This window comes from Leptonychotes weddellii, chromosome 11 (assembly GCF_054177405.1).
Source record: "Leptonychotes weddellii isolate Sample4059 chromosome 11, ASM5417740v2, whole genome shotgun sequence".
Taxonomy (NCBI): Eukaryota; Metazoa; Chordata; class Mammalia; order Carnivora; family Phocidae; genus Leptonychotes; species Leptonychotes weddellii.
In genome coordinates this window covers 2707269-2734432 of record NC_138379.1, presented here as the reverse complement: position 1 = coordinate 2734432, position 27164 = coordinate 2707269, and the positions used below count along the sequence as shown (strand labels likewise).

At 57.4% G+C, this 27164-nt stretch overlaps 1 protein-coding gene across 4 annotated transcripts in view; it reads left to right on the top strand.

Moving 5' to 3' along the window:
* CTTN (cortactin) overlaps positions 1-24798 on the top strand; it is a 32502-nt gene extending 7704 nt beyond the window's left edge. For 2 of the 4 annotated variants that reach the window (XM_081797611.1, XM_081797612.1), the window contains exons 5-18: positions 905-1034; positions 4423-4533; positions 5482-5536; positions 6297-6407; positions 8974-9084; positions 9587-9697; positions 10510-10620; positions 12290-12345; positions 14781-14850; positions 16936-17084; positions 19464-19553; positions 21620-21788; positions 22537-22608; positions 23648-24798. In XM_081797611.1, the coding sequence (XP_081653737.1) occupies positions 905-1034; positions 4423-4533; positions 5482-5536; positions 6297-6407; positions 8974-9084; positions 9587-9697; positions 10510-10620; positions 12290-12345; positions 14781-14850; positions 16936-17084; positions 19464-19553; positions 21620-21788; positions 22537-22608; positions 23648-23784 (1483 nt within the window). In that variant the 3' untranslated portion in view covers positions 23785-24798. The remainder of the gene's footprint in view (positions 1-904; positions 1035-4422; positions 4534-5481; positions 5537-6296; positions 6408-8973; positions 9085-9586; positions 9698-10509; positions 10621-12289; positions 12346-14780; positions 14851-16935; positions 17085-19463; positions 19554-21619; positions 21789-22536; positions 22609-23647) is intronic. The other 2 variants (XM_081797614.1, XM_081797613.1) reach the window with 2 other exon arrangements.
* Positions 24799-27164: the final 2366 nt, after the last annotated feature.

Here is a 27164-nt window from a genome sequence, read left to right as displayed (position 1 = left end):
CGCCCACACCCACCGCAGAAGCCCGTGGAGGGCGTCGAGGGAGGGCCCTGGGCCTGCCTGGAGGGGAGCCGGCACCGTCGTGGGTTAGGCCGCCTCCCGAATGGGTTAAGTCACCCATTTCTCTCCTCGTTTTCTCTGTTCCCGTGGCTTTGAGACGTGTTGGCCTTCATAGGAGCTCCTGGTAGAGCAGCCCCTGGGACGGTTCTGGGTGCCCTGGGGTCCTTCAGGGGTGAGGAGCCGTGTTCTTGCTCCTTCTCCTGAGGGGCTTGGTGGGGGGGGGGGCAGTGTGCCACTTCATGGTCTCCTGATGGTGACAGCTCCTTGACCTGCCAGATGTTGACCACATCCTGTGATCTGTTTGACGATCCCCAGCGTTTCAAGTAAAAAGTGGCTTTGGATGATAAATTCTGAAAGTCTTTCATTTCAGCTTTGGATATTTACAAAGCTGGAGTATTTCAAGTAAAGGGATGCTGTCTAAATGTTCTGTCTCACTGTCTTGGACCAGTGTCCTCAGGGTGTCTGGGGTAAGGGACTGCTGACTTTGTTTCCCCTTCTGCCTTGGGTTGGGGGCCGCTCACAGAACTGGTTCTCCTGGTCCTGTTACCTGATGAAACAGAGAACTTTTCTGCGTTTGAGAAAAAGTCCACGTTTCAGGATAGGTACTCGGGGGCTTGGGATGCCTCCCTTTAGGTGCCCAGGTTGGTTTCTTGGAGAGCTGGTGGAGCAGGTGGGCCAGCAAGCAGAGGAGTCAGGAAAGCACAATGAAGGTGGGGATTTGGGGGCCTGGAATCACAAGATCGCAGGTTTGCGAAGATGACGTCCCCTGTCCTCGCGTGTCCTTCTCGGAGGTGAGGATGCGCTTCCTTTCTATCAGTTTGTTTTTATTTTCTCTCTTTCCTTCAAGCATACACAAGCTGAGAGAGAATGTTTTTCAAGAACACCAGACCCTCAAGGAGAAGGAGCTTGAAACAGGACCGAAAGCCTCGCACGGTTATGGAGGGAAGTTCGGTGTGGAACAGGACAGGATGGACAAGGTGAGGCATGGCAGCTGTGTGATGCTCCTCGAGGAGCCCGTAGTCGGCAGAGCGGGGGCTCCGGCCTCCTTGGATTAAATGTTTTGAGTCGGTTTCTGGGAGCTGAGTAGTAGTCCTCTGTTGATTGACCTGGCTGGTAAACTGCTCCTGCTGTTGAGAAGCTCTTTTAGGATTCTCTTGGTTCCTGGGTGTGGGTGACGTGTAGGGAGGCCCAGGGCTGCTCCGGGCTTTGGGAGGCCCGCCCTGTGACCCGGACAGAAGCCCAGAGGCATCTTGACTGCAGGTGTGGACTACTGCGCGCAACTCAGCCTGCAGCCGGAATCAAATCCGGGGGCTCCCTCGTTTCCCGCCACAGGTGAGCGTTGGGCCAGCAGGTGTGCTGACGTCCTTCGTGCATGAATGACCTTCACGCAGGAGTCTGGCGCTCCGTGTAACACGGAGTCCCTGCCCACAGGCCAGGAGAGAACGCTCCCTCTGAGAACAGTGGGCGAGCCTCCCCTGAGCCATCACTGGGCGAGTGTAGGCATCCGGGGACGCGGTGTCAGCATTGTCGACTGAACACATCAACCTTTGACAGCACTCTGCGTCTTCTCTGTCCTGGGACGGAGCAGAGGAGCTCTGGAGGGCTGATCCTGCAGGAGAAGGCAGAGCAGGGGCCAGCGTATCCCAGGCTTCGCCACTGAGGCAGTTCTTTACGTTCTTCAGACGTCCCTGTAGACGCGAATTTCCCAGTCTGAACACTGTGAGATTGTTCTGACCCAACAGATGTCTGCCTTGATTCTGCGTAGAAGGGAAACCATCAGCTGATAGCGAGTTCTGGTCTGTAATTCCAGACCTGTCTCCCCGCCCCCCACCCACCGCACGCATGGATCAGATTCAGTGTCTGAGCTGACATGGAATGACACTGTGGGGTCACGGTGTACCTGTGGGCCCCAAACCAGGTCCGAAATTTGCCTAAGCTGGAGTTGGACAAAGTGCGAGCTGCAGGAAAGACACAGGGACGTTTCCTGGTGTGACTGTCATTCCCGGAGATGTCTCAACAGGGAAAGCGGGGAGCAGAATAATCTTTGGATTCTAAAAAAAAGCCTGGTAGCTTTTTGCAGTGCAAACAGACAACACCTTCATGTGCTTGGGACAGTGAAAGAATCAAGTAGGTGGAAGCTTTTCCCACCCCAAACAAAGCCTGTGAGCATGGGATTGTGGGCAGTTAGAAATGCATTATCAATTTGGGCCCCCAGGTCTGGGTTGGAAAAATGACACATTGGGGACAATAAAGTGTCAAGGAAGCGCTCCATGGCAGGAGCGACACGGGGTTCACTTCTGGCCTCTGCTACTGGTGGGATTGCCCCTCCTGCCCTCCCAGCACCGGCCTTTCTAGTCGAGAAGCTTCCCTGAGGAGTCCCCCCTCCTGCCAGGCCGCAGCGGCCCTTCCCCTGTGCCTTCTCCCTGTTGTCCTCTGCTCCCCCTCCACGTTGCCACCTTTCCGTTGAGGCTCTTCAGGGCTGAGACCTGTCCTCACCTGGTGCCTGGCCGGGTACCGTGAACGTGTTCAGGGACGTCTTATGAGTGCCCATGCGGCACGTCTCTGGCCGATACGTTAGCGGTCCCCAGACGGCTCGGGGAAACACCCTCGTGCCTCTGGGGCCGATAGAGTGGGTGGCGCCCCTTAAAGAGGAACCTGGTAGGGATGCTAATGTGGCTCGTGGTTCCTCCCTCCGCGCCTCACTGCACACTTAGACGAGGCTAGCTTGCAGCTCCTGGGGGCATGATTGGACCAGTTGTCAGAAATAATGAAGATTCCCAAACCAAATAACTCTTACTTGTAACCTGTTCTCTCCAGAAATTGGAAAAAGCCCTAAGATCTCTGTGTTAAGAGTTGAGGACAACGCAGTAGAGACTTTCAGAGTAAGACCCATCCCGGGCAGGCACGGATTTGCCAGAGGTGTGTGGTCTGGGCAGGTGAGGCAGCCACCGGCCCCTGTCTGCGAGGCTTTCAGGCCCCCTGCCCTTCAGTCAGGGTCGAGCTGGCCGCGGCCTAGGTGGCAGGCCTCGTTCCTGGTCCCAGCCACACCCCGGAGCTGGAGTGTGCATCCAGACGGTGCCCTGCCCAGGGCTGACCTCTAGTTACAGACATGACTTTGGTCAGTGGCGTAAATCCGTGTTGATAAACCAGTTTAGAATAATTGCCAAGCTGTCACTCTGGCTACATTTTTAGAAAAGTTTTCTTAAAACTTCTTTCCCCTCTTTCTGCTGAGATTGGTGCTGGGGGGCCCCTTCGGCAGGCTGCACCTCGCGGTTGCCCTATCAGCGCCTTCTGGGGGGACTCGAGGCTGCGGGTGGCCGGTGCGTCTCGGAGCTCGTCGGTCAGTCCCGACGTTGAGCAGCCTCGGGGCGAGGAGACAGGAATCCAAAGGTTATTCTGCTTCCAGGAAAACTCCACTGCTCCTTCCCCTGGGATACGACAGAACGGACTCCTGAGTTGCCTACGGAGGGTCAGCAGTGGGGCTGACCCTGCTTTAGTTCAGCCTGAACCCGGGTGTCCTGTGGATCTCCGGAGACAAGCAGCGGGCATTTGAGGGGTGCTTCCCGGGTGGTGTGACTGTTGGAGCTGGAAGGAGGGTTCAGATGTGCCGTCCCCGTTCTGTGTCACAGGGCCCCGCCACCCGTGGTCACTGTCCACTCTGGGGGTGGAGCCGGGTGCCGGGAGGCTGGGCAGGGCTGGGGGCTGCTCAGGGTTCGGTAGTAAGTGTGTTCAGCTTTGCGGGCTGTGGGGTCTCTGGCAGTTTCCTGAATTTGGTGGCTGAATCTCAGAAGTGGCCTCAGTATGCACATGAGCAGGTGTGGCTGTGCTCCAGAGACTTTACAACGAGCTGGGTGCCCGGTGTGGCCCAGAGGCCGTGGTGATGGGGTCTGCACGGCGGCGGCTGAGTTCGCCTCCTTCGCCGAGGGCCGTGTGGGGACGCGGTGGTGCCCGCTCCTCGCCTGCACAGGGTGCTCGCTCGGTAGACTAGTGGCCGGAAGTGTGTCGTCATGGAAGCACGCTGTCCGCAGCTCTGTCCGTTAGCAAGGTATTTCTGGTCCCCGTTTCTGCATCACGCGGTACGAACGTGCTTCGCTTCAGCCGGCAAGTAACTCGGGCCAGCAGTCTCCGTGGGCAGGCCGGGTGTCGCAGGCCGGGTTCGGGGCCTAATTGACCTTGGGGTCCTTGCCTTGTCCCCATTGCGTCCGAAGGCCCCGCCTGGCAGGTGGCCCGTCCGCCGGTGTTCACCCTGTGTGTGTTTCAGGGAGGAGCCCAGCCCAGACTGTGGGGGGCTGGTGCCGCATGGTCCTTGTGCGGGGGTGGCCGGGCCGCCGGCAGCTAACACCCCCTCTCCGCACCCTGTTGCAGTCAGCTGTCGGCCATGAGTACCAGTCGAAGCTCTCCAAGCACTGCTCCCAGGTGGACTCCGTCCGGGGCTTTGGAGGCAAGTTTGGTGTCCAGGTGGACAGAGTTGACCAGGTGAGTGAGTGTCGTGGGAACCAGCACCCGGGCGATCGGGGAGTCCGCCGGGACGGTCACGGTAGCACGAGGTGCCTCTGGCTCGGCACTGCGGGGTGGGCGTTCCGATGGCAGGATTCCTAGAAGCACCCCCCTCCCCGCCCCCCCGCCAGGCTCTGAGATGATTGGCTGGCTGGGCTAAGAATCGAGAACAGGAACGTGTAAGGATCTTTTTTGCTGTTTGCTGTAGAAATCCTCCGTGTTGGTATCTATTCATCAGATGGACTGGGGACAGCCTTAGATTTGCCTGAGAATGTGTCCCTGGGGACCATTTCTAGCCACCCTTGCTGCATGGACGTCCCTGTGACAGGGCAGTGTTCAGAGCGGATATGGCAGAGGGCCCCCCCCCCCCGTGCCCAGTTCCAGGACTAAGGCCTGGTGTCTGAATCTCTGACCAAGGACTGTCAACACCTTTGTTTTCTATCATAGCATCTGAGAGCCTGGACTCTGGAGTTGCAGCTCAGTCTACATTCAGGCTTTGCTCCCTATTAGCCGTGGTTCTGTGTTAACTGTACCACGGGGTGATGGTGCCTCTCTCCCGGGGCTGTGCGTGCAGATGCCCCACCGCCCCCGTTCTCGTGCCTGATGTCCGTGTTGCTCTTGGAAGAGCTCACGTGCAAAGCAAGGTCACGTGTGGCAGTGGGTGTTGTCCCAGGTTGACATCGTGGGCCGGAAATCCACGAGTGGAACTTGCTGTGCAGCTTGGCCCGCACAGCCCACAGGGCCATGGTCCCACAAACGTCAGACACCAGGGCTTGGGGCGCTGATTAGACCTGCACCTGGCTTAGGAAATCAGAGGTCAAAAAATAACGTGGTTCTTGTTTTTAAAAATGTTGTATGTATTGGGGGTTCAGATGAACAGATTTGGAGGTATTTAAAAATGTGTTTCCCTTTTTGTGGTACCTGCAGTCTGCTGTAGGCTTTGAATACCAGGGGAAGACCGAGAAGCACGCCTCACAGAGAGGTAAGCTGTGTTGTGCTTGCGGGGGGGTGGTGCCCCCGCCGCCTTGGGGGCGAGAGCACTGTCGCCGGAGGGGGTTTCCTGGGCAGGGCCGTGCTCCCTAAGCATCTGGGTCGCGTGTCACCCTGGCGCCTCCCAGCCTGCGGCAGAGGCTGCCTTTTCTCCCTCCGAGCGGCGTTGGCCCGGGAGAGTCTGGTCTTGGGTGTGGCTGGCGGAAAGCTCACTGTCCCCCAGCAGTGGAAACCGGAGCCCTTAGCTCACTGATGCTTTGCTGTGCGTGTGGTCCTCAGACGGCGCCGGCTGACCTTCCAAGTCATGCTGGTCTTGGAAAGCCTTTTTTGGGAACGGGAGCACGTCACTTTCTCAAAGCCTTTTTTGCGCATGGGTTTACTTCTGTGTCTTGCGTGTCATCGGATGGCTCCGGGAGCGGGCGCTCTGTCCGTTTGGCCCCGATGGACCTTCCCAGTCCCTTTGGGAAGGGATGAGCTACACAGCTTGCTTTATTCGGATGATTCATTTCCCAAGTGGGACTGCAGCTCATGTGTGCCGTTGAGAAAGACACGCCCCTCTCGTGGTTGCTGGGGACCGCGCTGGAGACGGAGTTGGTCACTCGTGGGTGACCCTGGGGGACATTTTAAACTGGGTGCCGATCTCTTGATGAGTCCTGACTCCGACATGTTTTTGTCTTGCTCGGTCAAAGAGCCGAAGTGACAGTTGAGCCTGTCACCGGGCTTCTTTACTGACTGCTGCCCTGTCTCTGCAGACTACTCGAGCGGTTTCGGCGGCAAGTACGGCGTGCAGGCCGACCGGGTGGACAAGAGCGCCGTGGGCTTTGACTACCAGGGCAGGACGGAGAAGCACCAGTCGCAGAAAGGTCGGGCCAGCACGGCTCCTGCCTTCCTCCCGCTCTGTCCCGTGTGGACAGACGTCCATCCGTACCGGGAGAATTTCTCCCCCGTGCCAGGCGGCTCACGGGACCCTGCGCAGCCTTTTTCACTGCGCGTGTGGGGACGCTCTTGTCCTGTTCAGGTCAGCGTCGGGGCTTTGTCGTACGTCTATCACTCCGTCCCCGTCATGTGGAGAAGCTGCAGACACGTAACCATTCCTTTTTAGAACGTGGAATTTAGGTCATTTATGATTTTTGAAGCTAAAAATCGACTACAGTGAATATTCTTGTCCCCGTGTGTCATATACATAAGTGATTATTTAAAAAAGTGAATTTCTAGAAAAGGAATTGCAGGGTCGAAAGGACGTTGAGTTTATTTTATTTATTTATTTATTTAAAAGATTTTATTTATTTATTTGACAGAGAGACAGACACAGAGCACAAGCAGGGGGAGTGGGAGAGGGAGAAGCAGGCCTCCCGCGGAGCAGGGAGCCCAACGCGGGGCTCAATCCCAGGACCCTGGGATCATGACCCGAGCTGAAGGCAGACACCTAATGACTGAGCCCCTCAGGCGCCCCAGGGACGTTGAGTTTAAAATTGCTGTGGCTACTGCAGATTGTCCTCACCTGCCGTGCTGACTTTTCCCTCCGTCGTTGGGAATCCTGCCCGGGGAGGGGTGTCTCCATACAGGGTTTACAGATGCGGTCCCTCCCGCGGAGGCCCTGGATGCTTGGTTCTTCTGCGTTGTTTATTTCGTGTGGCCTGCATACTTAATTTTTTTTTTTTTTAAAGTAATCTGTACACCCAACATGGGGCTCAAACTTACAACCCCAAGATCAAGAGTCACATGCTCCGCCGACTGAGCCAGCCAGACGCCCCGCACATGTAAATTTTATATGTAAAAACAGAGCGCACACGTCTTCTTTAAAACCCCAGATTTCCGTAAGAGGCAAAAAGAGAAGTCCCCACTGGAGGCACGGCTGGCTCGGGATTTCCTGCGGGGCGGCCGGGCCTCTGCTTTGCTGTGGGCGTCTCTTCCTGTCACACCAGGCCTGCCCGCCTGTCCTGAGACCACGGCCCCAGCACGAAGTGTGCCGCACAGGGTCACTTTCAACTCGGCCTCCTCTGTCCACTTGGGGCAAGCCCGTCCTCCGCTGCCCGGTACGGCATGCAGCCTGCGAGTTGGGGGCCTGCCCTCGGATCTGCTCAGGGCTCCCGGACCCTCTCTCCTACGAGCCTGTGAAGAAGCATAAAAGCTGCCTCTGGGAAGTCGGGGAGCGGAAGGCAGAGCCCGTGGGGCAGACAGGGTTCCTCTGCAGCCCAGGCCTCCCCCCGAGGGTCTGATCTTGGGTCTGTTCTGGGAGTGGCCCTGGGGGAGCCGTGCTTAAGTGTCAAGATACGTATTTCAGTGACGTTGCTTTGGGTAGAAGTAGTGTTTCTGGAAGATGCTCCGTGTGTATCTTTCTGCTGGCTTTAGTTGGTGAGGCAGAGGGACCTCGTGAAAGCTGGCCACTACGGCTCCGGGGCTCATCTCGCTCTCAGACATCACACGCGTCTTTCTTTCCTTTTTATTTCTTTTTTAAAATTTAAATTCAGTTAATTGACATACAGTATATTACCGTGTCAGAGGTGGAGTTCAGTGACTCATCCGTTGCATATCACACCCAGTGCTCATCACTGAATCTCCTGCCCTCCTTGATGCCCATCACCCAGTTACCCCAGCCCCCCACCCCCGTCCAGTCCAGCAGCCCTCAGTGTGTTTCCTAGAGTGAAGAGTCTCTTATGAAGAGTTTGTCTCCCTCTCTGATTTCGTTTTATCTTTCCCTCCCTTCCCCTAGGACCCTCTCTGTTGTTTCTTAAATTCCACTTATGAGTGAGATCATATGATCATTGTCTTTCTCTGATTGACTTATTTCACCTAGTGCAATACCCTCTAGTTCCATCCATATCTTTGTAAACGGCAAGATTTCATTTTTTTGATGGTTGAGTAATATCTCATTGTGTATATGAACCACATCTTCTTCATCCATTCATCTGTCGGTGGACATCTGGGCTCTTTTCATAGTTTGGCTATTGTGGACATTGCTGCTATAAACATTGGGGTGCACGTGTCCCTTCGGATCCCTACATTTGTGTCTTTGGGGTAAATACCCAGTAGTGCAATTGCGGGTCATAGGGTAGCTCTGTTTTCAACTTTTTGAGGAAATGTTTTCCCGAGTGGTTGCACCAGCTTGCGTTCCCACCAGCAGTGTAGGAGGGTTCCCCTTTCTCCACATCCTCGCCAACATCTAACACGCTTATTTCGTGATCTCCTTTGGAATGCAGGGAAGATAAGACAATTGTTAAAATCCGTTATACAGGCTGCTCTTCACATTTCTGTTGTTACATATACAAATAATACTTCCCACTGTCTCCCATATTCGTGATCTTACAGTGTGCCTGAAAGATTTTTGGTTTGTGTTGTTTTGTTTTTATTTGGGTGATAAGAGTACTTTCTCAAAGCAGCTCCCCGATTGTGTTGCTGCTGCATAAACGGTACTTCCCTTGTTTGCAGATTACTCCAAGGGCTTCGGCGGCAAGTATGGCATCGACAAGGACAAGGTGGACAAGAGCGCCGTGGGCTTCGAGTACCAGGGCAGGACGGAGAAGCACGAGTCGCAGAAAGGTGCCTTCCACTTTCTCCTCTCCTCTCGCCCGCAGCTGGTAGCATGATGAGTGTTGGCCAGAACAGAAAGGGAAAGTGTCCCTAGGAACCCCTAAAGTAGATGCCTCTTTAATTAAATACCGCACTTTGAAATATAGCAAATCCATAAGTGCAGCTGTTAAATGAAGAAACCATATCCTGACACATCTTTGGCCCTGGCACCCCAGCAGTTGCCTGTAATAATGGCCATGTGTCGCACATCTGTGTTGTAAACGCGGAGATAGTGGTGACTCGTGGGGGCTGCTTTAGGCTGCGTGCCTTGGAGCTCTGTACGCGGGGTCCTCTTTGTGCTCACGGTGCCGAGAGTATAAATCAGGCTGCTTTCCAGACATTGTCGAGGAGGCCTTCTTCCTGCAGGAAGAGAGAGATGGGTTTAGCAGGTTATGTGTGTCTCACTGTATTAGGAACATGCTGCCCGGGCTCCCCACTAACACTAGATTGTGGCCTTTTCTTGTGCGTGTAGACTATGTGAAAGGGTTTGGAGGAAAATTCGGTGTACAGACAGACAGACAAGACAAATGTGCTCTTGGCTGGGATCACCAGGAGAAATTGCAACTGCACGAATCCCAAAAAGGTACATTTATTATGCCTACTCCTCCCGAGATCATTCCAGAGTTTGTTTCCGTCCACAGGTCCATCAATGGGCTGTGTTTTTGCTACATTTCTGTCGTGTGTTGTTTTTCTCTCCACCGTTTGGGGTTGTCCTGTGCTTGCCACATTTTTGAAACGCTCCCCAGCTAGCATAGCAATGAGCCTCCCCGCCTCCGGGAGCTGCTGATAAGGGGGCACCGTGCCCGCCTTGCTCCCGGAGCATCCTGGGAACGCTGCTTTCTGCCCGCGTGTGCATTCCCATTGATAAAGTGTGCTGCGGGGCACTGCCTCCGCTTGGAAGCGTGTTCTCGTCAGAACGAACACCATCCCTGGGACCTAGGCTGCGGGGTGCGGGGGCCCCGTCACATGTGCCCCGGCCTCGCACCCACCCTTGCAGCCAGCACCCTGGGAAGTGGGGCCGACCCGCGGGGCCCCGTGATACTTGCGTACAACGTGTCTCTCTCCACACGCACAGAGATTCACTCTCGTGTCTGCAGCGCGGGTAGGACCCCGGAAGGAAACCTCAAAGCATGGAGTGCTTTTTCTGAATTATTTCAGATGCAGTTCCTAACCTATTTCCAGATCTTGGCTGAAGTGTTTCGAGTTTCAGTGTGTCCTGTAACCTTGGAGCCGACTTTGGCCTCTTCGTGAGCCCGGGAGCCGGCTCCAAGCCCCTGCACTCCGCAGAGCCCTGCTTTCTAAACGATGTGTTTGATGCTTGCACTTGCTAAAACGATTCTAACCAAACTGTGTTTCCTCTCTCGGTTTTCTCCACTGTTGCTGGTGGATTTTCAGATCATAAGCCTGGTTTCGGAGGCAGATTTGGTGTTCAGTCCGAGAGGCAGGACTCCTGTGCTGTGGGGTTTGATTACAAGGAGAGACTGGCCAAGCACGAGTCCCAGCAAGGCATAGTTGCCCCCACCTCCCGCCTCCCCTTCCGGTGTAGCCCCATCTAGCACAGACTTCAGGGGCTCAGCCTTCCGAGTTAGCCGCTGTCCCTTGCCAGGGGCACGTGGGTGTTTTCAACCCAGTTCTACGCTGGAGTGATTCTCACTTGCACCCCTTTCTGCCCCTCTGCCCCTTAGAACTTTGTGTTTGGTAAGATGAGTAGTTTGCAGGGTAATGTCCTGCTAACCCCGTAACATGACTAGGGGTGGGGTGGGGTGCCCAGCAACCTTCTCCAGGAGCTCTTGCTGCTGACATGACCGCTGGGAGTCACCCAGTGAGCTGTTTGGTTCCGCCTGGTCCCGAGCCTTCAACCAGAGGGAAGGTGGCAGCGAGGGACCCGGGGCCGGCGTGTTCTGTGTGGTTTCTGTGTTTCCCTTGTGGTGGTGTCTTCGGCTGGGGTGGGGATGTTTTCTGTTTTTGTTTTTTGGGTGAACTTACGTATAAGTTCTTCACACAGAGCCGATAGTATGTGTTCAAAACTGAAAAGAAACGGGGAAGTTTTAGATGTAGATACTGGGACTCTGGCCAGTGCATTTGTCCTTTTTTTTTTTTTTTTAAGATTTTATTTATTTATTTGACAGAGAGACACAGCAAGAGAGGGAACACAAGCAGGGGGAGTGGGAGAGGGAGAAGCAGGCTTCCCGAGGAGCAGGGAGCCCGATGCGGGACTCGATCCCAGCACCCTGGGATCATGACCTGAGCCGAAGGCAGACGCTTAACGACTGAGCCGCCCAGGCGCCCCTGTCCTTCTTTAATTACCGTCCAAACTTGGCCTGAATTCCGGGGGCAGAGTTCAGGCGTCCGGTGCCAGGGTCCTGGCAGGGCAGGAGCGTGCACTCGGGTCCATCCGGCGGACGGCCCGGGGACGGCCTTGGCTCTCTCCGTGGCACCAGGGCTGCATGACAGCGTGACAGTCATGCAGATCTGTGTTGCGGGACATAAGTATTCGGCCGGTAGAATTTCCCCGGGGAATTGTTTTTCTTTTAAAAAGCAAGAGAAGGGGCGCCTGGGTGGCTCGGTCATTAAGCGTCTGCCTTCGGCTCAGGTCATGGTCCCAGGGTCCTGGGATCGAGCCCCGCATCGGGCTCCCTGCTCAGCGGGAGGCCTGCTTCTCCCTCTTCCACTCCCCCTGCTTGTGTTCCCTCTCTCGCTGTGTCTCTCTCTGTCAAAAAAAATAAATAAAATCTTTAAAAAAAAAAGAGAGAGAAGCCTGCGGTTGAGCCCCCTTGTAGCACTCAGTGGAGCAGGACGCAGGAAGGGATGTGGCCGGTCAGCCGTTGCCGGGCTGAAGATTGTGCTCTTGAAGTGGTGCATTCCCCGGCCCGTGCTCTGGCCTCCTCGCTCTCATTGCCTCCAGCCCTCGCCCGGCACCCTTTCTGTCCCTTGGGAGAATGCGGGAAAGCATGCACACGCCTCTTTCTGCCTCGCGCCTGCCTGCCTCCTGAATACCATTGGTAGAAACAAAACTCAGCCTTGCAAGTAAAGACTCATTGTTTGGCGGTTCTCGTTTCTTTGCGCGCTGGGTGCATTTTCGTGGGCTGGTTCTGGATCTGTTTGCATGCCTCTGCGTGCGGCTCTGTGCTGGTCCTCGACCGCAGAGTAAGTGTTGCCTTGTGCTGCGTTTCAGACTACTCCAAAGGATTCGGCGGAAAATACGGGGTGCAGAAGGATCGGATGGATAAGGTGAGTATTTCCAATCCAGGGCCGAGTGTTTTCTGTGGATGGGTTTGGGAATACACGGAGCTCTTGCTGTGTGCTGCTCCGGGGATGGTCTCCAGTGGGTGTCGGCTCACGTGTTCAGAAGGACAGACCCTGGAGCGGTGCTTCCCGTGTGCCAGGCCTTGCCTCGCATGCCAGGGGTGTCCTGTCCTGGGCCGTGCACAGCTGCGCCGTGAGGCAGATACTGTCCTTGCCTGTCCATAGTCGGGCGTGTGGCCGGGCCACTGTTGGAACCCGGGCATTAGACTCCAGGCCAACGTGACAGCCCAAGAGCGTGTGGCTCTCTGAATTCAGCTTAGTGGTAAACCAAATTGGAAATTGGGTTCCTTGGTCACACGGGCCACGGAAGAAGAGCTCCTGGCCACGCGTGAGTGCTGGTTCCACGTTGGAGCACGCAGCCCCGGAACGTCGGCCTCCTGCGGAAGGCCCACGGCACAGTGTGTGTCTAGGGTCAGAGCCTGGGCGCTGGGCCGCCTCCTACAGCGTTCCGCTCGAGATACCCCGTTCCTCTTGCCAGGGACTTTGTCCCTCCCGACGGCTTCCTAGCCTTGGCAGCTCGTTCTTAAGCGCGGTCGGATGGCCTTTCTAGCTTGCAGCCCAGCTACGTCAGTGTGGTGGGCTTACGAGCTCCACACTGGGGCCTGGGAGCGGCTCCGTCCCCTCAGTTCAGCTGAACAAAGTCAAGCCGTCCCGCCCAGTCCTGGGCCTGGCCCCTGGTCACTGAAGACAGGGCTGGTCCTCCTGCAGTCCTGCTCCATGGGGCTCACAGCTGGCCACACAGACATCGTCACCCGGGGGACTCTGCCACGTGACCATGTGTGGGCCCCGGGAGTGAGTGGCAGGGCACAGGCTTGGAACGGGGTGGGGACTACCCGGGTTCCCGTAAATGTGCGCAAGGGGTTCAGAGCCAGGCGGTGACATGAGGTTGTCCCTAGAGAGGTGGGTCCCTGGGACTTGGGTCTGCAGTAGTCCCTGGGGTGATGGAAATGGGTGAGAGGTGTCCTGCAGGCTGGACCAGGGGACAGGGAGCAGAGTCCATGTTGAGGAGTAGCAGCAGAGGGAGAGGATTCTGGTCAGGAAGGAGGAGGGAGGACGGGGTGTTGGGGAGACAGCACAGCTGGGACAGAAGCCCCCAGGGTGGTGGCAGAGACGACCTCAAGCAGCATAGTGCGCTGGAGAACTGGCTGGACGAGGCCGTCACCCCTTGGAGCAGCGGGGAGCAATCCAGAGGGTGCAGACACCCTCTTCGCTCAAGGCTGCGGGGCGGGGGGGACGTCCGAGACTGTTCTGGAAAGAGGCGTGGCAGACACGGGCAGTTTGGGCGGGCGTCTGGGAAGGGGCAGAGGGTTTGTTGAGGGCAGCCCAGCAGCTGCACTTGGAGGTGAGGCAGGGATGGCTCAGTGACCCCTGGGTGTGCAGGTGCCGGGACTGGATGCCGCTGGGTTGGAAGGGCAGGTGGGGGGCGGGGGGAGTGGGCTGGGTCGCGTCCCCTGTGCTGCCCGTGCTGCACCCCTCAGCTTCACGTGGCCAGTGAGCTTCAACTGCTCGCCTCCTTTGGGCCCCCTTCCTCCTTGTTCTGTGTGGCAGAAAAGCAGCTGTGTCCTGAGCCCCAAACATGTTTCTCTGGGAGGTGTTTACTCACGGGGAAACTGAGGATGGCCGGAGGGCCTGTGAGCCTGTCTGTGTGCATCTGAGTCCGCCTCTGGATGGACGGTCATCACTGTGCCTTTGCTGTGACAGAGTTGGGTCCTCTACAGAACGGGAAGCGGGGATCTCGCGCATCAGGCCCCGTGAGGCTCCAGCGTGACCCAGGGTGTTGTCCCTGGCAGAGCAGAGGCATCGGGGTCCCTGCAAACACGCAAGCCTCTCTCGGTGGCCGGGAGGGGCGGGGCTTGAGCGCATCGTCGGGTTATGATTGCACGAATGCCGATATGTATTTTGGGGGCGAGGGGTCAGAGCAGTTTTAGCAAGTATGGGACAAAGCGACGGGTTTCCCATACACCCCTGCTTTCCCTCGTGCACGGCCAGCCCCTCCTACTACCAGTTACCAGCACCGCCCCCCCGGGGGATGCGCTCGTTACAGCCCAGGAGCCTGTGCGGACACGTGTTCATCGCGCAGTGTCCTTAGGTGACGCCAGGCTTCGCTCTTGGTGTCGTACGTTGCATGGGTCTGGGCAGATGCGTGACGACACGTCCCCTCCGGTGCGGCATCACACGGGGTAGTCTTACCGCCCTGATGCCCTTGTGCGTGGGCAGAGAGGCGGAGGTGAGACCTCTGGGCGCTCTCGGCTCTTTTGGAAGCTGCAGGGCAGTTTCCCACGTTCGGGTGAGGTAGGAGCCCTCGCAGGCTGAGGGGGAAGGAAGGCGCTCCCCTGATTCTCCCGCTTCTGTCTTGGTAGAACGCTTCCACGTTCGAGGACGTTGCCCAGGTGGCCCCTGCTTATCAGAAGACCATCCCCGTCGAGGCGGGTAAGTCGTGGCCGACCCCAGTGCCGCGGTTTTCCCAGGACGAACTTCTGCGCCGTGGGTGTTCCCGCCGTGGGCACAGCGCGGGCTGGGAGCGACAGAGAGCGCCCTTGTTCTGCTCACTCGGGGAGGGGGTTTTGCCGTGCTTGACGGAAGGCCTGCGTGTCCCCGCGGATGCTCGGAGGCTCCTTTCGGACGCAGCGTGTTGCAGTGCTCTGCCAGTGGGGGTCTGTGTGTGTGGGGGGGTGCCTCCCAAAGCAGAGCTGGGCCAGCCACCCATCTGCAGGGGCCCCCCTCACTGCCAGGGACCAGGTTCTGGGAGGTTCTAGTGCGTGCAGACGCCCCCGGCTGGCCAGTCGGCCGCAGCCGTGATGTGAGGAGCGTGTTGCTCGCTTGTGCAGAAGCCGAAGTAGACGCTCTCGCCTTTTCTCTCTCTCTGGTCCCTGCGCCAGGCTGCTCCCAGCCTGTCTTCAGAGCTGGCTGCCACCAGAGAAGGTGTCTTCTCCCGCCTCAGTCGCGTGGCCGCACCCTGAGGAGCACTGCTGAGTTGGGGGAAATGTATAGAAAGTGGTAAATGGACGGTAGGAGGCAGAGCATCCCCTTTGTTTCCTGTGGACGCCCCGGGTCAGCGGTTCCCAGACTTGGGGGTCTCGGGACATCTGACACTCGTAGGGATCCTTTGTGAGGCTTGTGTCTCTTGATCTTTGATGTAGCGGGATTAGAACACGAGAATTTAAGATTTTACTAATTCACTTAAAAACAAGGAAACATCACATGTTAACATCATAATACTGTTTATGGAAAAAATAACCACATTTTTGAAACAAAACTCGCACAGAAGCGTGGCATTGCTTTGCGTGTCTGTAAATTTTTCTCGAAGACCTTTATTCTTAAGCTGCTTCTGCATTCGATCTGTTGTGGTAAAGGATGTTTAGGAAGGAGCTCTGCACTCCCCCAGGTACACTGTCGGAAAAGAGAAGGGCGTTACCCTAGCTGCGGATGCTCCTTCGCAACCCTGCACTGGGAAGGGCAGTGGTTTCCTGGTGCTCCCAGTGGGTCCTCTCCCTCACAGGCTGCCGCATGGTTCTGGAACACGCATTGGACGTTTGCAGAGTACTAGACCACTGAGTTAGCCGAACTTCCAAATGTTTTGTTTTTCATTCTGTAGTCCCCCCAGTGACATTCATTCACATTATCGTCAGTCTTACCAGAGTCCTTATGGACCTGGGAAGTTGTCGTGCTCGGAGCAGATACAGGTTTTTCACAATTCTGATTTTTCTTGAAAGCTTGAATTTTCCCGTTGACGATAGATACTGCCGTTTTTCTTGACATGATAGACTGAGTTGATTCATTTTATTTTATTTATTTTCTTTTTAAAGATTTTATTTATTTGAGAGAGAGAGTGAGAGAGAGAGAGAGCGCAAGAGGGGGGAGCGGGAGAGGGAGAAGCAGGCTCCCCGCTGAGCAGGGAGCCCGACGCGGGACTCGATCCCGGGACTCCAGGATCATGACCTGAGCCGAAGGCAGTCGCTTAACCAACTGAGCCACCCAGGCGCCCTGAGTTGATTCATTTTAGAGAGAATGTCTGCCAGATACCAAAGATGCACACTCGTACTTTGTCAGTTATCTCAGGGCAAAATGATGTTCCAGGAAGAATCAGTGCAACTTGCAGCTCAGCGCACAAATCGTTTTCCTCGAGACGGCTGCAGAATTTGCTTCTGTGGCCCTCTCCCACCCGCCACAGGGGATTGGCAGATGTACACCCCGGGCTTGAGATCGACACAGCATCAGTGCTTTGTACGGCGTCATCGAGGGCATCGTTAGGGAAAATGTATTTCTTCCCTCCTGAGTGTGTGGTGGTGAAGAATCCAGGGCCGTTGGGAATGTGAAATACTCCAGATACCAGGCTCCCGCCGTCTGGCAGTCCTCCGGAACGTGCGGGAGACGGAGGTGCCGAGGCCGGTCTGGGATGGGCAGGCTGAGCGGGCCGCTGGCTCCCGTGGGGCGGGCCACCCTGGCGCGGGGCTGTGGTCGGGGGGACACACTGCCCCTCTCACTCCCAGCGTGCATCTCTCCTCCCCTCTGTAGTGAACAGCAGAACAAGCAACATTAGAGCGAACTTTGAAAACCTGGCAAAGGAGAAGGAGCAGGAGGACAGGCGGAAGGCGGAAGCCGAGAAGGCCCAGAGGCTGGCGAAGGAGAGACAGGAACAGGAGGAGGCCCGGAGGCAGCTGCATGTGAGTGTGGGGCCCGTGGTCCGGAAGGTTCTCCGTGGAAAACGTTTGGAACCCTAGTTCGAGGCTTGCTCTTAGGAACTGTAACTCTTAGCCACACACATGGCGGGGCCTTTGACCGCCAGGTACTAGCCAGTCAGCTGTGCTGCTCCCGTGCCCACCCGCCTCTGAAATTCTCCCTCCGCGGAGCCCCGGGCCCCACGTGTGCCTGGCGGTGTCCGTTCTGACCTGTGGCCCTCTGGAAGCCCCTTCCTCCTGGGGAGAAGGCCAAGAATACAGAGGGAACTCCCCGTGAAGGATCAGAGCCGCTTTCTGCTTTCTTTTTCGACTCGCGTCTTTCTGCACCTGCATCTGTTGTGTGCATGCGTCTTTGTCCTGCTGTCCCCCAGAGGAGGCAGGAACGGGGGCTGCGGGAGGAGAGCGGGAGCGCCTGGGCGTGTTCCTCGGCCTTCTCCCCAGGCCTGGATGTCCGTGGCTCTGGTCCCCACGTTGCCACCTGCTGAGCAGGCCGCCTGTGTCCGGGGCTCGCCGTGCTGCGGCCTCGCCTTCTCCTGTGGACCGGGGACGGAAGAACTCACTGCTGTGCTCCCGGGTAGTCGTGGAGCGGAATGAGAGATAAAGCCCATGAAGTTCTTTCGTAAACCGGAAAGCTTTGTTCCATTCCATAGACGTCTCCCCCCCAAAATCAGTAGTTAGGGCTCCGAGAACCCCCATCGAGAGGGAACGGGGGGCCGAGGAAATGAACGTGCCGTGGGCACCAGAGACATGAACTAAATGCGCCCCGAAGGTGGTTCCATCACATGCAGAATAAGAGCCAGTTTGTGTAATTACGTCTTGTTAATTCCGTGATTGCTAGAAACTTTCCAAGTAAGGAGCTCACGAGTTGGGTTTTCTTGGTTGTTTAGCACATGGATATACAGACTACAAGGCGTTTTTCCTGACATCTCGGTCTCATCAAATAATCATTGCCTTCCTCACTTTCTGCCTGCACGTCGTGACGTCTAGTCCCGTCAGCATCTGGACGGCGCAGGACGAGCGGGTGGCTTGCGGACGGCTGTCACTGTGGTTCTTTCTGGCGCCTTTGCTTTCCCTTGTCTTGCTGTCCCTTTGACCGTGTTGTCCTCCGCTTCCAGCCCCTACCCCTCGCCTCTGCTGGCCCCTGGGAGCCCTCCCCGCTCAGTCCTCACTCCAGAGTCCTCTGGGCCGTGGGGCGCTCCCGGCGGTGGGCAGGCAGGACTTCAGCACGAATGCACACGTGCTTGACTCTCGGGTCCTGCTGGCTCGCCATGAGACGTTACTCTCTGCGGCCAGCAGCTGTGAGAGGGGCCGTCCCAGACCCTCGTAGGCAGCTCAGGTGCGAGCGGCAGCCCGGGTCTCGGGCCACGCGTGCGGAGCCAGCCCGGACGGGACTCCTGCACGGGAACACGCCCAGGCCTGGGTGTTTGAGCTGGGGCCGGCTCCAGGCAGCCTGTGAACCTGACTGTCCCACTGGCGGCCTGGCAGGACGGAGGCCGGGGAAGGTTCAGGTCCTGCTTCCGCCGCATCCTGGTGCAGGCCCCTCGCGGTCCTGTCTCTTCCTCTGTGATGCCAGGCTGTCCGCACGGGTTTCCTGGGGCTGCCATCCCACGCGATCCCGGACTCTGCCTCAGAGCAACACACGTGGACCCTCTCACAGCTCTGGAGGCTCCAGAGGAGACCTGTTTCCTGGCCTTTTCCAGCTTCTAGAGGCACCCACGTTCCTGGGCTCGGGGCCCCTTCCAGCCTCTGTCTCCGTGGTGATCTCTTCTGATGGGTCGCTCACATGCCTGCCTCCTTCTAGAACCATCCCTGTGGTTACGTCGGGCCCACGTGGGAAAGCTGGGATTGTCTCCCACCTCCCGTCCGTAACTGCTTCTATCCTCAGTCCCTTTGGCCCTGCGAGGTCACCGCCTCCCGGGATCTGGGGGCTGGGGTGTCCGTGTCTTTGAGATGCCATTTTTCTGTCCACTACAGCCCACGCTCTGGCCCCCAAAGATTCCTGTATGTCTTATGTGCAGTACACACCCCATTTGTAGGTCCCCAGAAATCTCAGTCCCAACAGCAGCAGCTCGGAACCTCAAGGTCCTCGTCTGGTCACCTATGCGAGGTCTGGGCCAGGTACAGGGTGGCAGCCTGCCTGCCCCCTGTGGTTTGCATGGTGACAGCAGGAGGACTGGGGGTCCCTGACGTCCTGGCTGTTGATGATGCGTGACCTTCACTTCACCTTGTCCTTAATGGTTTTGGGTGCTGAGTCTCCATGCTTCATACTCCCCACGCTCTGCTCTGGCAGTGAGCGCGGTCCCGTAAGCCTGGGTGGACCTTTTTCTGGTAGCCTTCTGACCGGCGCTTGCCTTTCAATTACAGGAGCAAGCCCGAGCCCAGAAGCCAACGCCCCCAGCCTCCCCGACTCCTCAGCCGGCTCAGGAGAGGCCACCCCCAAGCCCCGTCTACGAGGTTGGTTGTTTTCGTTCAGTGTGCAAATGAGTCTGACCCCCCGAACACATCCTTCGCAGGTCCATGCCACTGTCCATGGAGGGGTCCCCTACCCCACTCTGCTTGGTGCCCCACCCGAGGGGACGGCCTGGGGAGGAGCCCTCGTGAGTGCTGGGGACACGCGCCGCACGTCCAGCCTCTCTGTGTGTGCGGCCGCCCCCGCTGGCCTTCCTGGCCGAGCCTGCTGCCTCCCGGGCGGGTCTCCTGATGCTGCGTAGATGATTTCTAGTTCATCTCGACTGCTCTCTGCAGCACTTGACACTGACCCCACTCCCTTCTGGAAACCCATTTCCCGGCACCCAGCTGCCGTCCTTCCACATGAGCCGCCCTCCCCAGCTCTCCTTCCCTCAGTCCCTCTCGACCGTTGTGTTCCCCGGCGACTGTCCTTGGCCTGTAATCCTCATTCCCGTCATCGGTGCCTTGTGACTGCCCGCTCACGTCCCTCACACCTGTCTTCTCTCCTGGGCTCCGAGTTACTGGGCTGCCCGCCTCACCGTCCCCCGTTCCATCACGGGTCTCTGCCCGGCCTCTCAGGAGCTGCTCTGCTGCTGCCTCGGGGGCCACACCTGGCCGAGCCCTGTGTCCCGTCCCCTCTGCCCCGGCCACTGCCCTGGGTCCCCTGCCCACCTCTCTCACCGGGACATCCTCAGAGGCCTGGGTTGTGAGGAACAGAAGCTGCCTCAGCCCTGCTGACACTTGCAGGGGTGAGGCGTCCGGTAGCTCGTGAACCGGACAGCTCTGGGCAGCGAGCCTGGGTCTTGGCGTAGGCACGGTGCCACCAGGGCCCTCTGTGAGCTGTTGCCCCCTCGTGGTGGCTCTGTCCTCCTGGACTCGTAGGCATTGTGGCGTGGCCTTGGGGCTCGTAACCCAGTGGCAGGAGGGGCCTTGAGTCATCTCCCCTTGTCCTGTTCCACTGCTGGGCCGGTCACTGAGGATTCGGTCCTTGGAGAAGGCGGCGTGGCTTGCTGTCCCTAGTGGCAGGGCAGGTGGGTCCCGTGACCGGCAGCCCGGCCAGAACCACGTGATACGCCGGGGACAGCGGTGCTGATGCCAGAAGAGAGGGAGTAGGGTGCAGCCAGGCAGCCCAGGATGGGATCCCCCACACCCCCGACCTGCTCAGGATGCGCGGGGCAGCCAGCATGGTGCCCGCACACCAAGACCTGGCCTCAAACCCTCAGGGCGTCCCCTGCACATCCAGGGCAGACTTGCCCAAAGAAGGCTCTGGGCCTGTCGCTCTCTTGCGGTTCGTCCCTTGAGTGGCTCGGTGCCTGGCCTGGATGCGGAGTCCCCTCTCCGTGGCCTCCCTAGTGGCTCTCACGGGCTGCCCGAGCCATGATGGCCCTTTGCCGGCGAAAGCCAGTGCCTGACCCCGCTGGTTCTCACTGGGGCATTTCTGTGTGTCCCTTGCTCTCTGAGCCCCCGACGGTGCCTTCAGATGGTCCCTGGTCGGAAAAACGAACTAAAGCCACTTGCTTCCGTTAGAGTCAGAAGTCACGACGACTGTGAACAGCCTGGCGTTGGTTTCCTCTGGGTGTCTGCGCTTGCCCGTGGCTCGCCGGCCCCCCTTCCCTTCCGCCGGAGGATTTGGGCAGACCCGAACCCGCCGGCTGGGGGTGGGGCTGCGAAGCAGCGCACAGAAGCCCGGCAGGCCTGGCGGGTCCTTGGGCGCCCCGGGCAGCCTCGGCGGCCCGGGCCTTTACTCACAGGCCAACCTGCCCCGGGCCCCGGGGTTCAGCTGCAGGCACGACTCGGGGCGGTGCTGTTCCCCACAGGCCGCGTGGTTTCGTCACTGCAAGACTCTGGGGTGTCGGGGGCTGTGATGGTGGGGTTGCTCAGCAGGAAATGGCACGTGGTCCTCTTAACGGTGCTGCGCCACAATTAGAATCCGAGCGTTCTCAAAACGTGAGCGGACGGTGCCTCCTCACCGCGGGTCTGTGCTGCGACCCCCCTGGGACTGACAGGGAGCCCCGTGTTGGGGACCCAGCGTGGGCTACAGGAAATGTCTCCTTGACTCTCCCCTACCCCAGGACGCGGCTTCATTCAAGGCCGAGCCCGAGCCCGAGCCCGAGCCCGAGCCTGAGCCCAGGTACAGCATGGAGGCGGCCGACTACCAAGACGCCGGCAGCCAGCAGGGCCTGGCCTACGCCTCGGACCCCGTCTATGAGGCCACAGAGGCCCCCGGGCACTATCCAGCAGGTACAGGGGGAGGGGCGCCCCGCCAAATCCCCGTCTGTCTCTGCTCGTCTGTGAAAGTGGTGTCCGTCTCCCCGTGGCCTGACCCGCCCCACCTGGCCTGTGCTGGCGGGGTCCTCGTTTCCCCCGCTGGGAGGGCACCAGGCCCCCCTCCCCCGGGGCTCGGCGCGGCCTCCCATGGGGGTTATAGGAAGGCCGCGGCTGCTGCGGGGTGGTGGGTGGGGAGGAGTGTGAAGGGAGCGGTCTCTGCTGCTCTCCCTTCACGGTAGCAGCTTGGGCAGAGCCTGGCTCCGGGAAGACAGAGTGTCTTGAGGTCCTTCAAGGTGATTGCTATAAAATCAGAAAATTTTATACATGTTTCAGTGGGATGAACGCGCAAGTCGGTCTCTCATCTTTAAAGATGAGGTTTCCTTCCGTATATTTGGGCAGATTGAGCCTGAACCCATCCGAGAACACAGCTCAGGACAGAGCCTTGGCTTTTCCCCGAGTGCGACGGGAGGCGTTGGGCAGCGCGGGGCCCCTTCTCAGAGTACCAAATACATACAGTTTAACAGCCCGTCCTCTGAAAGTTGCCTCGGTGCCCACCCAGATCGTCACACGCCCCGGCTGGCGTCCGCGTTGGGAAGGGGTGGGTTTGCTCCGTAAACCCGGACTCCTTCCTCTTGCTGATCGGCGCCCCGGGCAGGACTGGCTGAGAAAGGTGAGGAGGCACTTTGGTTAACCCTCAGCTTTTGTCCCGGTTTATTTTTAGAGGAAAACACCTACGACGAATATGAAAATGACCTTGGGATCACGGCCGTCGCCCTGTACGACTACCAGGCTGGTGAGGGACCCACGTTCCTACCTGCTGCTTGTTCTCCGCTGATGCTGCTCTTAGGAGTTTGACTCCCAGAGCGTTATTACAATTTTTAAGAAGTAACTTGTTTTGAAGTAATCTCAAAGTTACAGAAACTCCATTTTCCCCGCCATTTCTATGCCTCCTCGGACCCTCGGTTACTCTCAGAGGCCCCAGTGTGAACTCCCCAGAACCGAGGACACTGCCCACCCCAAAGCATACTCCATCCAAGTGGGAGGGTCAGCCCTGAGACACCGTGATGAGGTCTGCTGCGGGTCCCATTTTTACCAGCTGTCCCAGCCACCTCTTGTCCCATTTGCGCCGGTTGTCTCTGATCCACCCCATGGCCTCATCCTGGGGTGACCCGCGGCCCGCCTGAGGCTGTGCCCTGAGGACTGGGCAGCCCCGGGAGAGCTTCCTGCTTTTTACTGTGACGGGCCCCTCCATCTGTCCTGCACTGCAGTGTCCCCACCACCCGTGGTCCAGTGTGTGGGCCAGCATTTCTCCTGCTGCTGCTGAGGGCTGTTGTGTGGTCCTCCCAAGATGCTGGGCGTCCTCAGGCTGCCGGCCATCGCTCCAGGCGCACCGCCAGCCCCCTCCCTGTCGGTGGTGCCTCCATCCTGCCCTAGGAAGAGCACGTGCCCCTCCCGTTTGCTTCTATCTGTTTCCACGCACTTGTCGGCACGGGTGTGGATTTTGTGAAATTGGGCATCTGTAATTTTTACACCGTGGTACATTTACCCTTGTACCTGCCGCCCCAGCTGCCACCTCGGGCTCCTTCCTAGGCTCCCCTTGGCGCCTTGTAAGCACGCTCTCCAGTGGGAGAATGGGAGAAGTCTGGCGCCGGGGGCTCGCGTGCTCGGGGCTGCTGTGTGAGGCGAAGGGCAGGGCAGCGGAAGGAAGGCCGAGCTCTGGGGGAGGGCTTGCTCTGCCGCCCGGCCGGGGGCCCGGAGCACGCCCCTTCCAGCAGACCGGGCCGGGCTCAGTGTCAGAGTGTCACCCTCCTGTCTCTCTCCCTCTCCCTTAGCGGGCGACGATGAAATCTCCTTCGACCCCGACGACATCATCACCAACATAGAGATGATCGATGACGGCTGGTGGCGCGGGCTGTGCAAGGGCAGGTATGGGCTCTTCCCGGCCAACTACGTGGAGCTGCGGCCGTAGGTGCCCGGCGGGAGGCCGCTGTACAAACCGCTTTTATACGTGATCCTTCCACTGATGCTTTTGGAAATGCTCATGCCACTGAATTCGCTAATATATTGTAATCACACACCTTAGGAGGACTCGGGTAATCGATTTTATGCATTTAAGGCATTTTCTTTGTTTCTGCCAAATTGACTGTCACGTGGAGCCACTTCGGGACCGTCGGCTGTCCTGAGTGCATGCTGTCCTCGCCCCACCGGTGGCGGTCGGGACCCCTGACACGCTGCCTGTGCTCGGACCGGCCACGCGCTGTTGGGCGGGAGTCACTGTCCCCGGCAGAGGGGGGACTGACGGGAGGCTGGGACTGAGAGCAGGGGTGCAGCGGGCGGCAGCTTTAGCTCTGGGTGGGAGCACCTTCGCGTTTCCCCAGACCCGCGCTCTCCCCCTCCCTCCCTTGTCCCTCCCCTGGCACCTGCTGCCAGGAGGGCTGCTCCTGCCGCGGCTCCTGCCCCCGAAGCAGCGTCACGCAGCGCTGGTGCACACCGCCCCCTCCGGGCGGCCCCGGACGGCCCCGGACGGCCCCCCGCCGCGGGAAGGCAGCCGCCTTCACTGTCGTACCCTGCCAGAAACATTTTTCCCGTCAAGGCACTCGTGTTCATTGTGCCAAAATACCACGTCACATGACAGTCAAATGCGATCGATTGACTTGGCTAAAGAGTGAAGCGGAGAGTGCGTTCTCCCACCCCGGACGCTCCCCGTGGACACTGCCTGGGAGCACATCGCCCTCCTGATAGCCGGGGAGGCCAGGTCAGCACTGGCAACGGTCCGGGGCAGTCTTTCCGGAAGATTCTGTCGCGGTGTCTCGGGTGTTGGGGACATGAGCGTCTACTTCCTAAAGTGCGTTTCTGCATAATCCTTGCTTTACCACAATTAGGTCGGGTTTTATATGCAATTATTGTATCTACGTTCTTGTAGCACACATCATAGGTATGATTTTTTTTAAATTAAATATTCAAAATAAACTTTTTTGATCCACTTGCTTGCTGATGTTCCTCTGGTATTGGTCACTTTGTTCCACCTAGAAGTTGGCTTCCTGACCCTTGACCTTTAATTTATCAGCTTTAGAGAAACTAAAGTTTCCCTTTTTAAGAAGCATGCTCCTTAAAGAGCACTTTTTATGAGGGGAAATGTGTTTACACTCTGATATTATTTAGACAGGAATTCCAAGCAAAATAGAAAACCCCATCTATTTAAAAATCATTAGGAATTAACAGTTCTCACAGTAAATCCCGAGGTGGTTATAGTGGGGCTGAAGGCACTGTTCTCCTTTGGGGGTGCAGTACCTTGAGGTTCGAAGCAGCCGCTGAACATGGGGCGTGTGGAGGCTGGCGTGGGTGTCGGGACGGACAGACTCCGTGAGCAGGTCTGGACCGCCCAGCTCGGTGGTCGTCCACTCACGGTCACGGGGGTTCTACGTTGGAGTCCCCCAGCATGGCGGTGGAGGGGCCGTGTGCACAGACCAGGCTCCCCAGGTGCCGTGGGGGTAGGCGGGCCTCTCCTTGTGGACGTCTGTGTGGCAGGACGGCGTGGAGACTTCTGGACGTGCCGCCCTCACCGTCCCTGGAAGAAGTGGAGGACAGCGCAGATCCCGGACAGTCCAGAGTCGGTGCCGTCCTCCATTTGTGGGAGCTGGGGGTCACTCACCGCCGCCACAGGTCTGCTGGGACCCCCTCGTCTTTTGGAGTATGAGGCACTTTGAAGGTACCTTCTGAGGATAGTGGAACAGAAAGGCAGAAAGGGCCTGGGTCTCTGACAACATCAGGGAGCTGCCCCACTAGTCTTGCATGCTTCAGTTCCTTTTTTTTTTTTTAATGAGGCAGAGACAAACTTTTATTCTATCTAAGCCATAATTATTTCCAGTATCTGCTACAAGTGCAAACAGTTTCCAACTGATTCGCTAGGTCAATGAGTATGAAATATCCCTCTTGAAAGTTTGCACACGAGAGCATGTTTCTTCTAACTTTCACCAAACTCAAGTATTATAAAAATTTCAGGTCTCTGACCATCTTCTAAATGAAAATGCATATTCTTGTTGCTTGTGTTTCATTTTACTTCCAGGGAATGGCCCCCTTTCTTTCCTTCCCTCTCCTTTTATCATCTGCTTGCTTCCTTTCTTACACACGCACAAGCGACTCATGACAGACTCATGGTGACCATTCAAAAAAGGACTTTCAATTCTGGAAATACCTGGAACTGGACATTATGATAACCTTCTTGCCATAAAATGCCAAAAACATTAGATAAATGGTAACCAACATCTTTTAAATGTAGAGCTGAGGTGGTAGGAAGGTTAAGAATATCCTCAGGAGCCAAACAGAAAGCTCGGCCTCCAGTCCTGATGAGCACGAGGTCATCAGTGTGCGGCAGGTGGAGGAGCCTGGAGTGGAGGGGTTTGCCTGCACACGGGCGGGAGGCATGGCTTGAGGCCCAGCGGGGTACACCGCTGGGACAGAGGACCCCAACAAAGCTGGGGCCTTTAGCGGGACATTGCCTCAAGGAAAGGGTAGCAGGGTAAGCCTGTGCCCGTCGGCAGCACCGGAGATCCCAGTAACTTGTCTGTCTAGCCTGCAGGTCCGGGTAGGGAAAAAGAGGTGGTGTGATGTTTGGTCAAGATTTTTGTTCAAAGGAGATGAACTGAAACTGATGAAGTGGAAAAGGCAAGCTTGGCAGAACCCCTGAGTGGCACAGAAAGAATGGAGGAGGACGTTAGGGCAGACGTTTTCCCAAACTAGCTGCTGGGGGTGACCTTAACTCAGGACAGCTTGGTTGCCCTCTCACTGAGCAAATAGCGATTTCCTACTATATCCCTGCCTCTTTGCTTAAGAATTGGGGATGCAGAGGGCTCCTGGGTGGCTCAGTCGGTTAAGCGTCTGCCTTCGGCTCGGGTCATGATCCCGGGGTCCTGGGATCGAGCCCTGCATCAGGCTCCCTGCTCAGCGGGGAGCCTGCTTCTCCCTCTGCCCCTTTCCCCCAACTCATGCTCGGTCGCTCTCTCTCAAATGAATGAATAAATAAATAATCTTAAAAAAAAAAAAAAAAGAATTGGGGATGCAGAGATAAAGAGTCTCTGGACAGGGGAGGCATGGAGCGACTGCTGGTGGCTCTGAGGTTTCCTTTTGGGGTCATGATGTTCTGGCATTAGACATAGGAGGTGGTCACACAACATCCTGAATGCACGAAATGTCATCGAGTTGTACACTAAAATGGTAAATGGTTTAAAGAAAAGGAGAGAGACGGTCTCAATCCTGTAGTTTGTAGGTATAGGGACAGACAGAAAATCTTGATACCATATGAAAGGCAGGGGTGCCATGGGCATCAGAGGAGGGCAGCTGGGCAGAGTC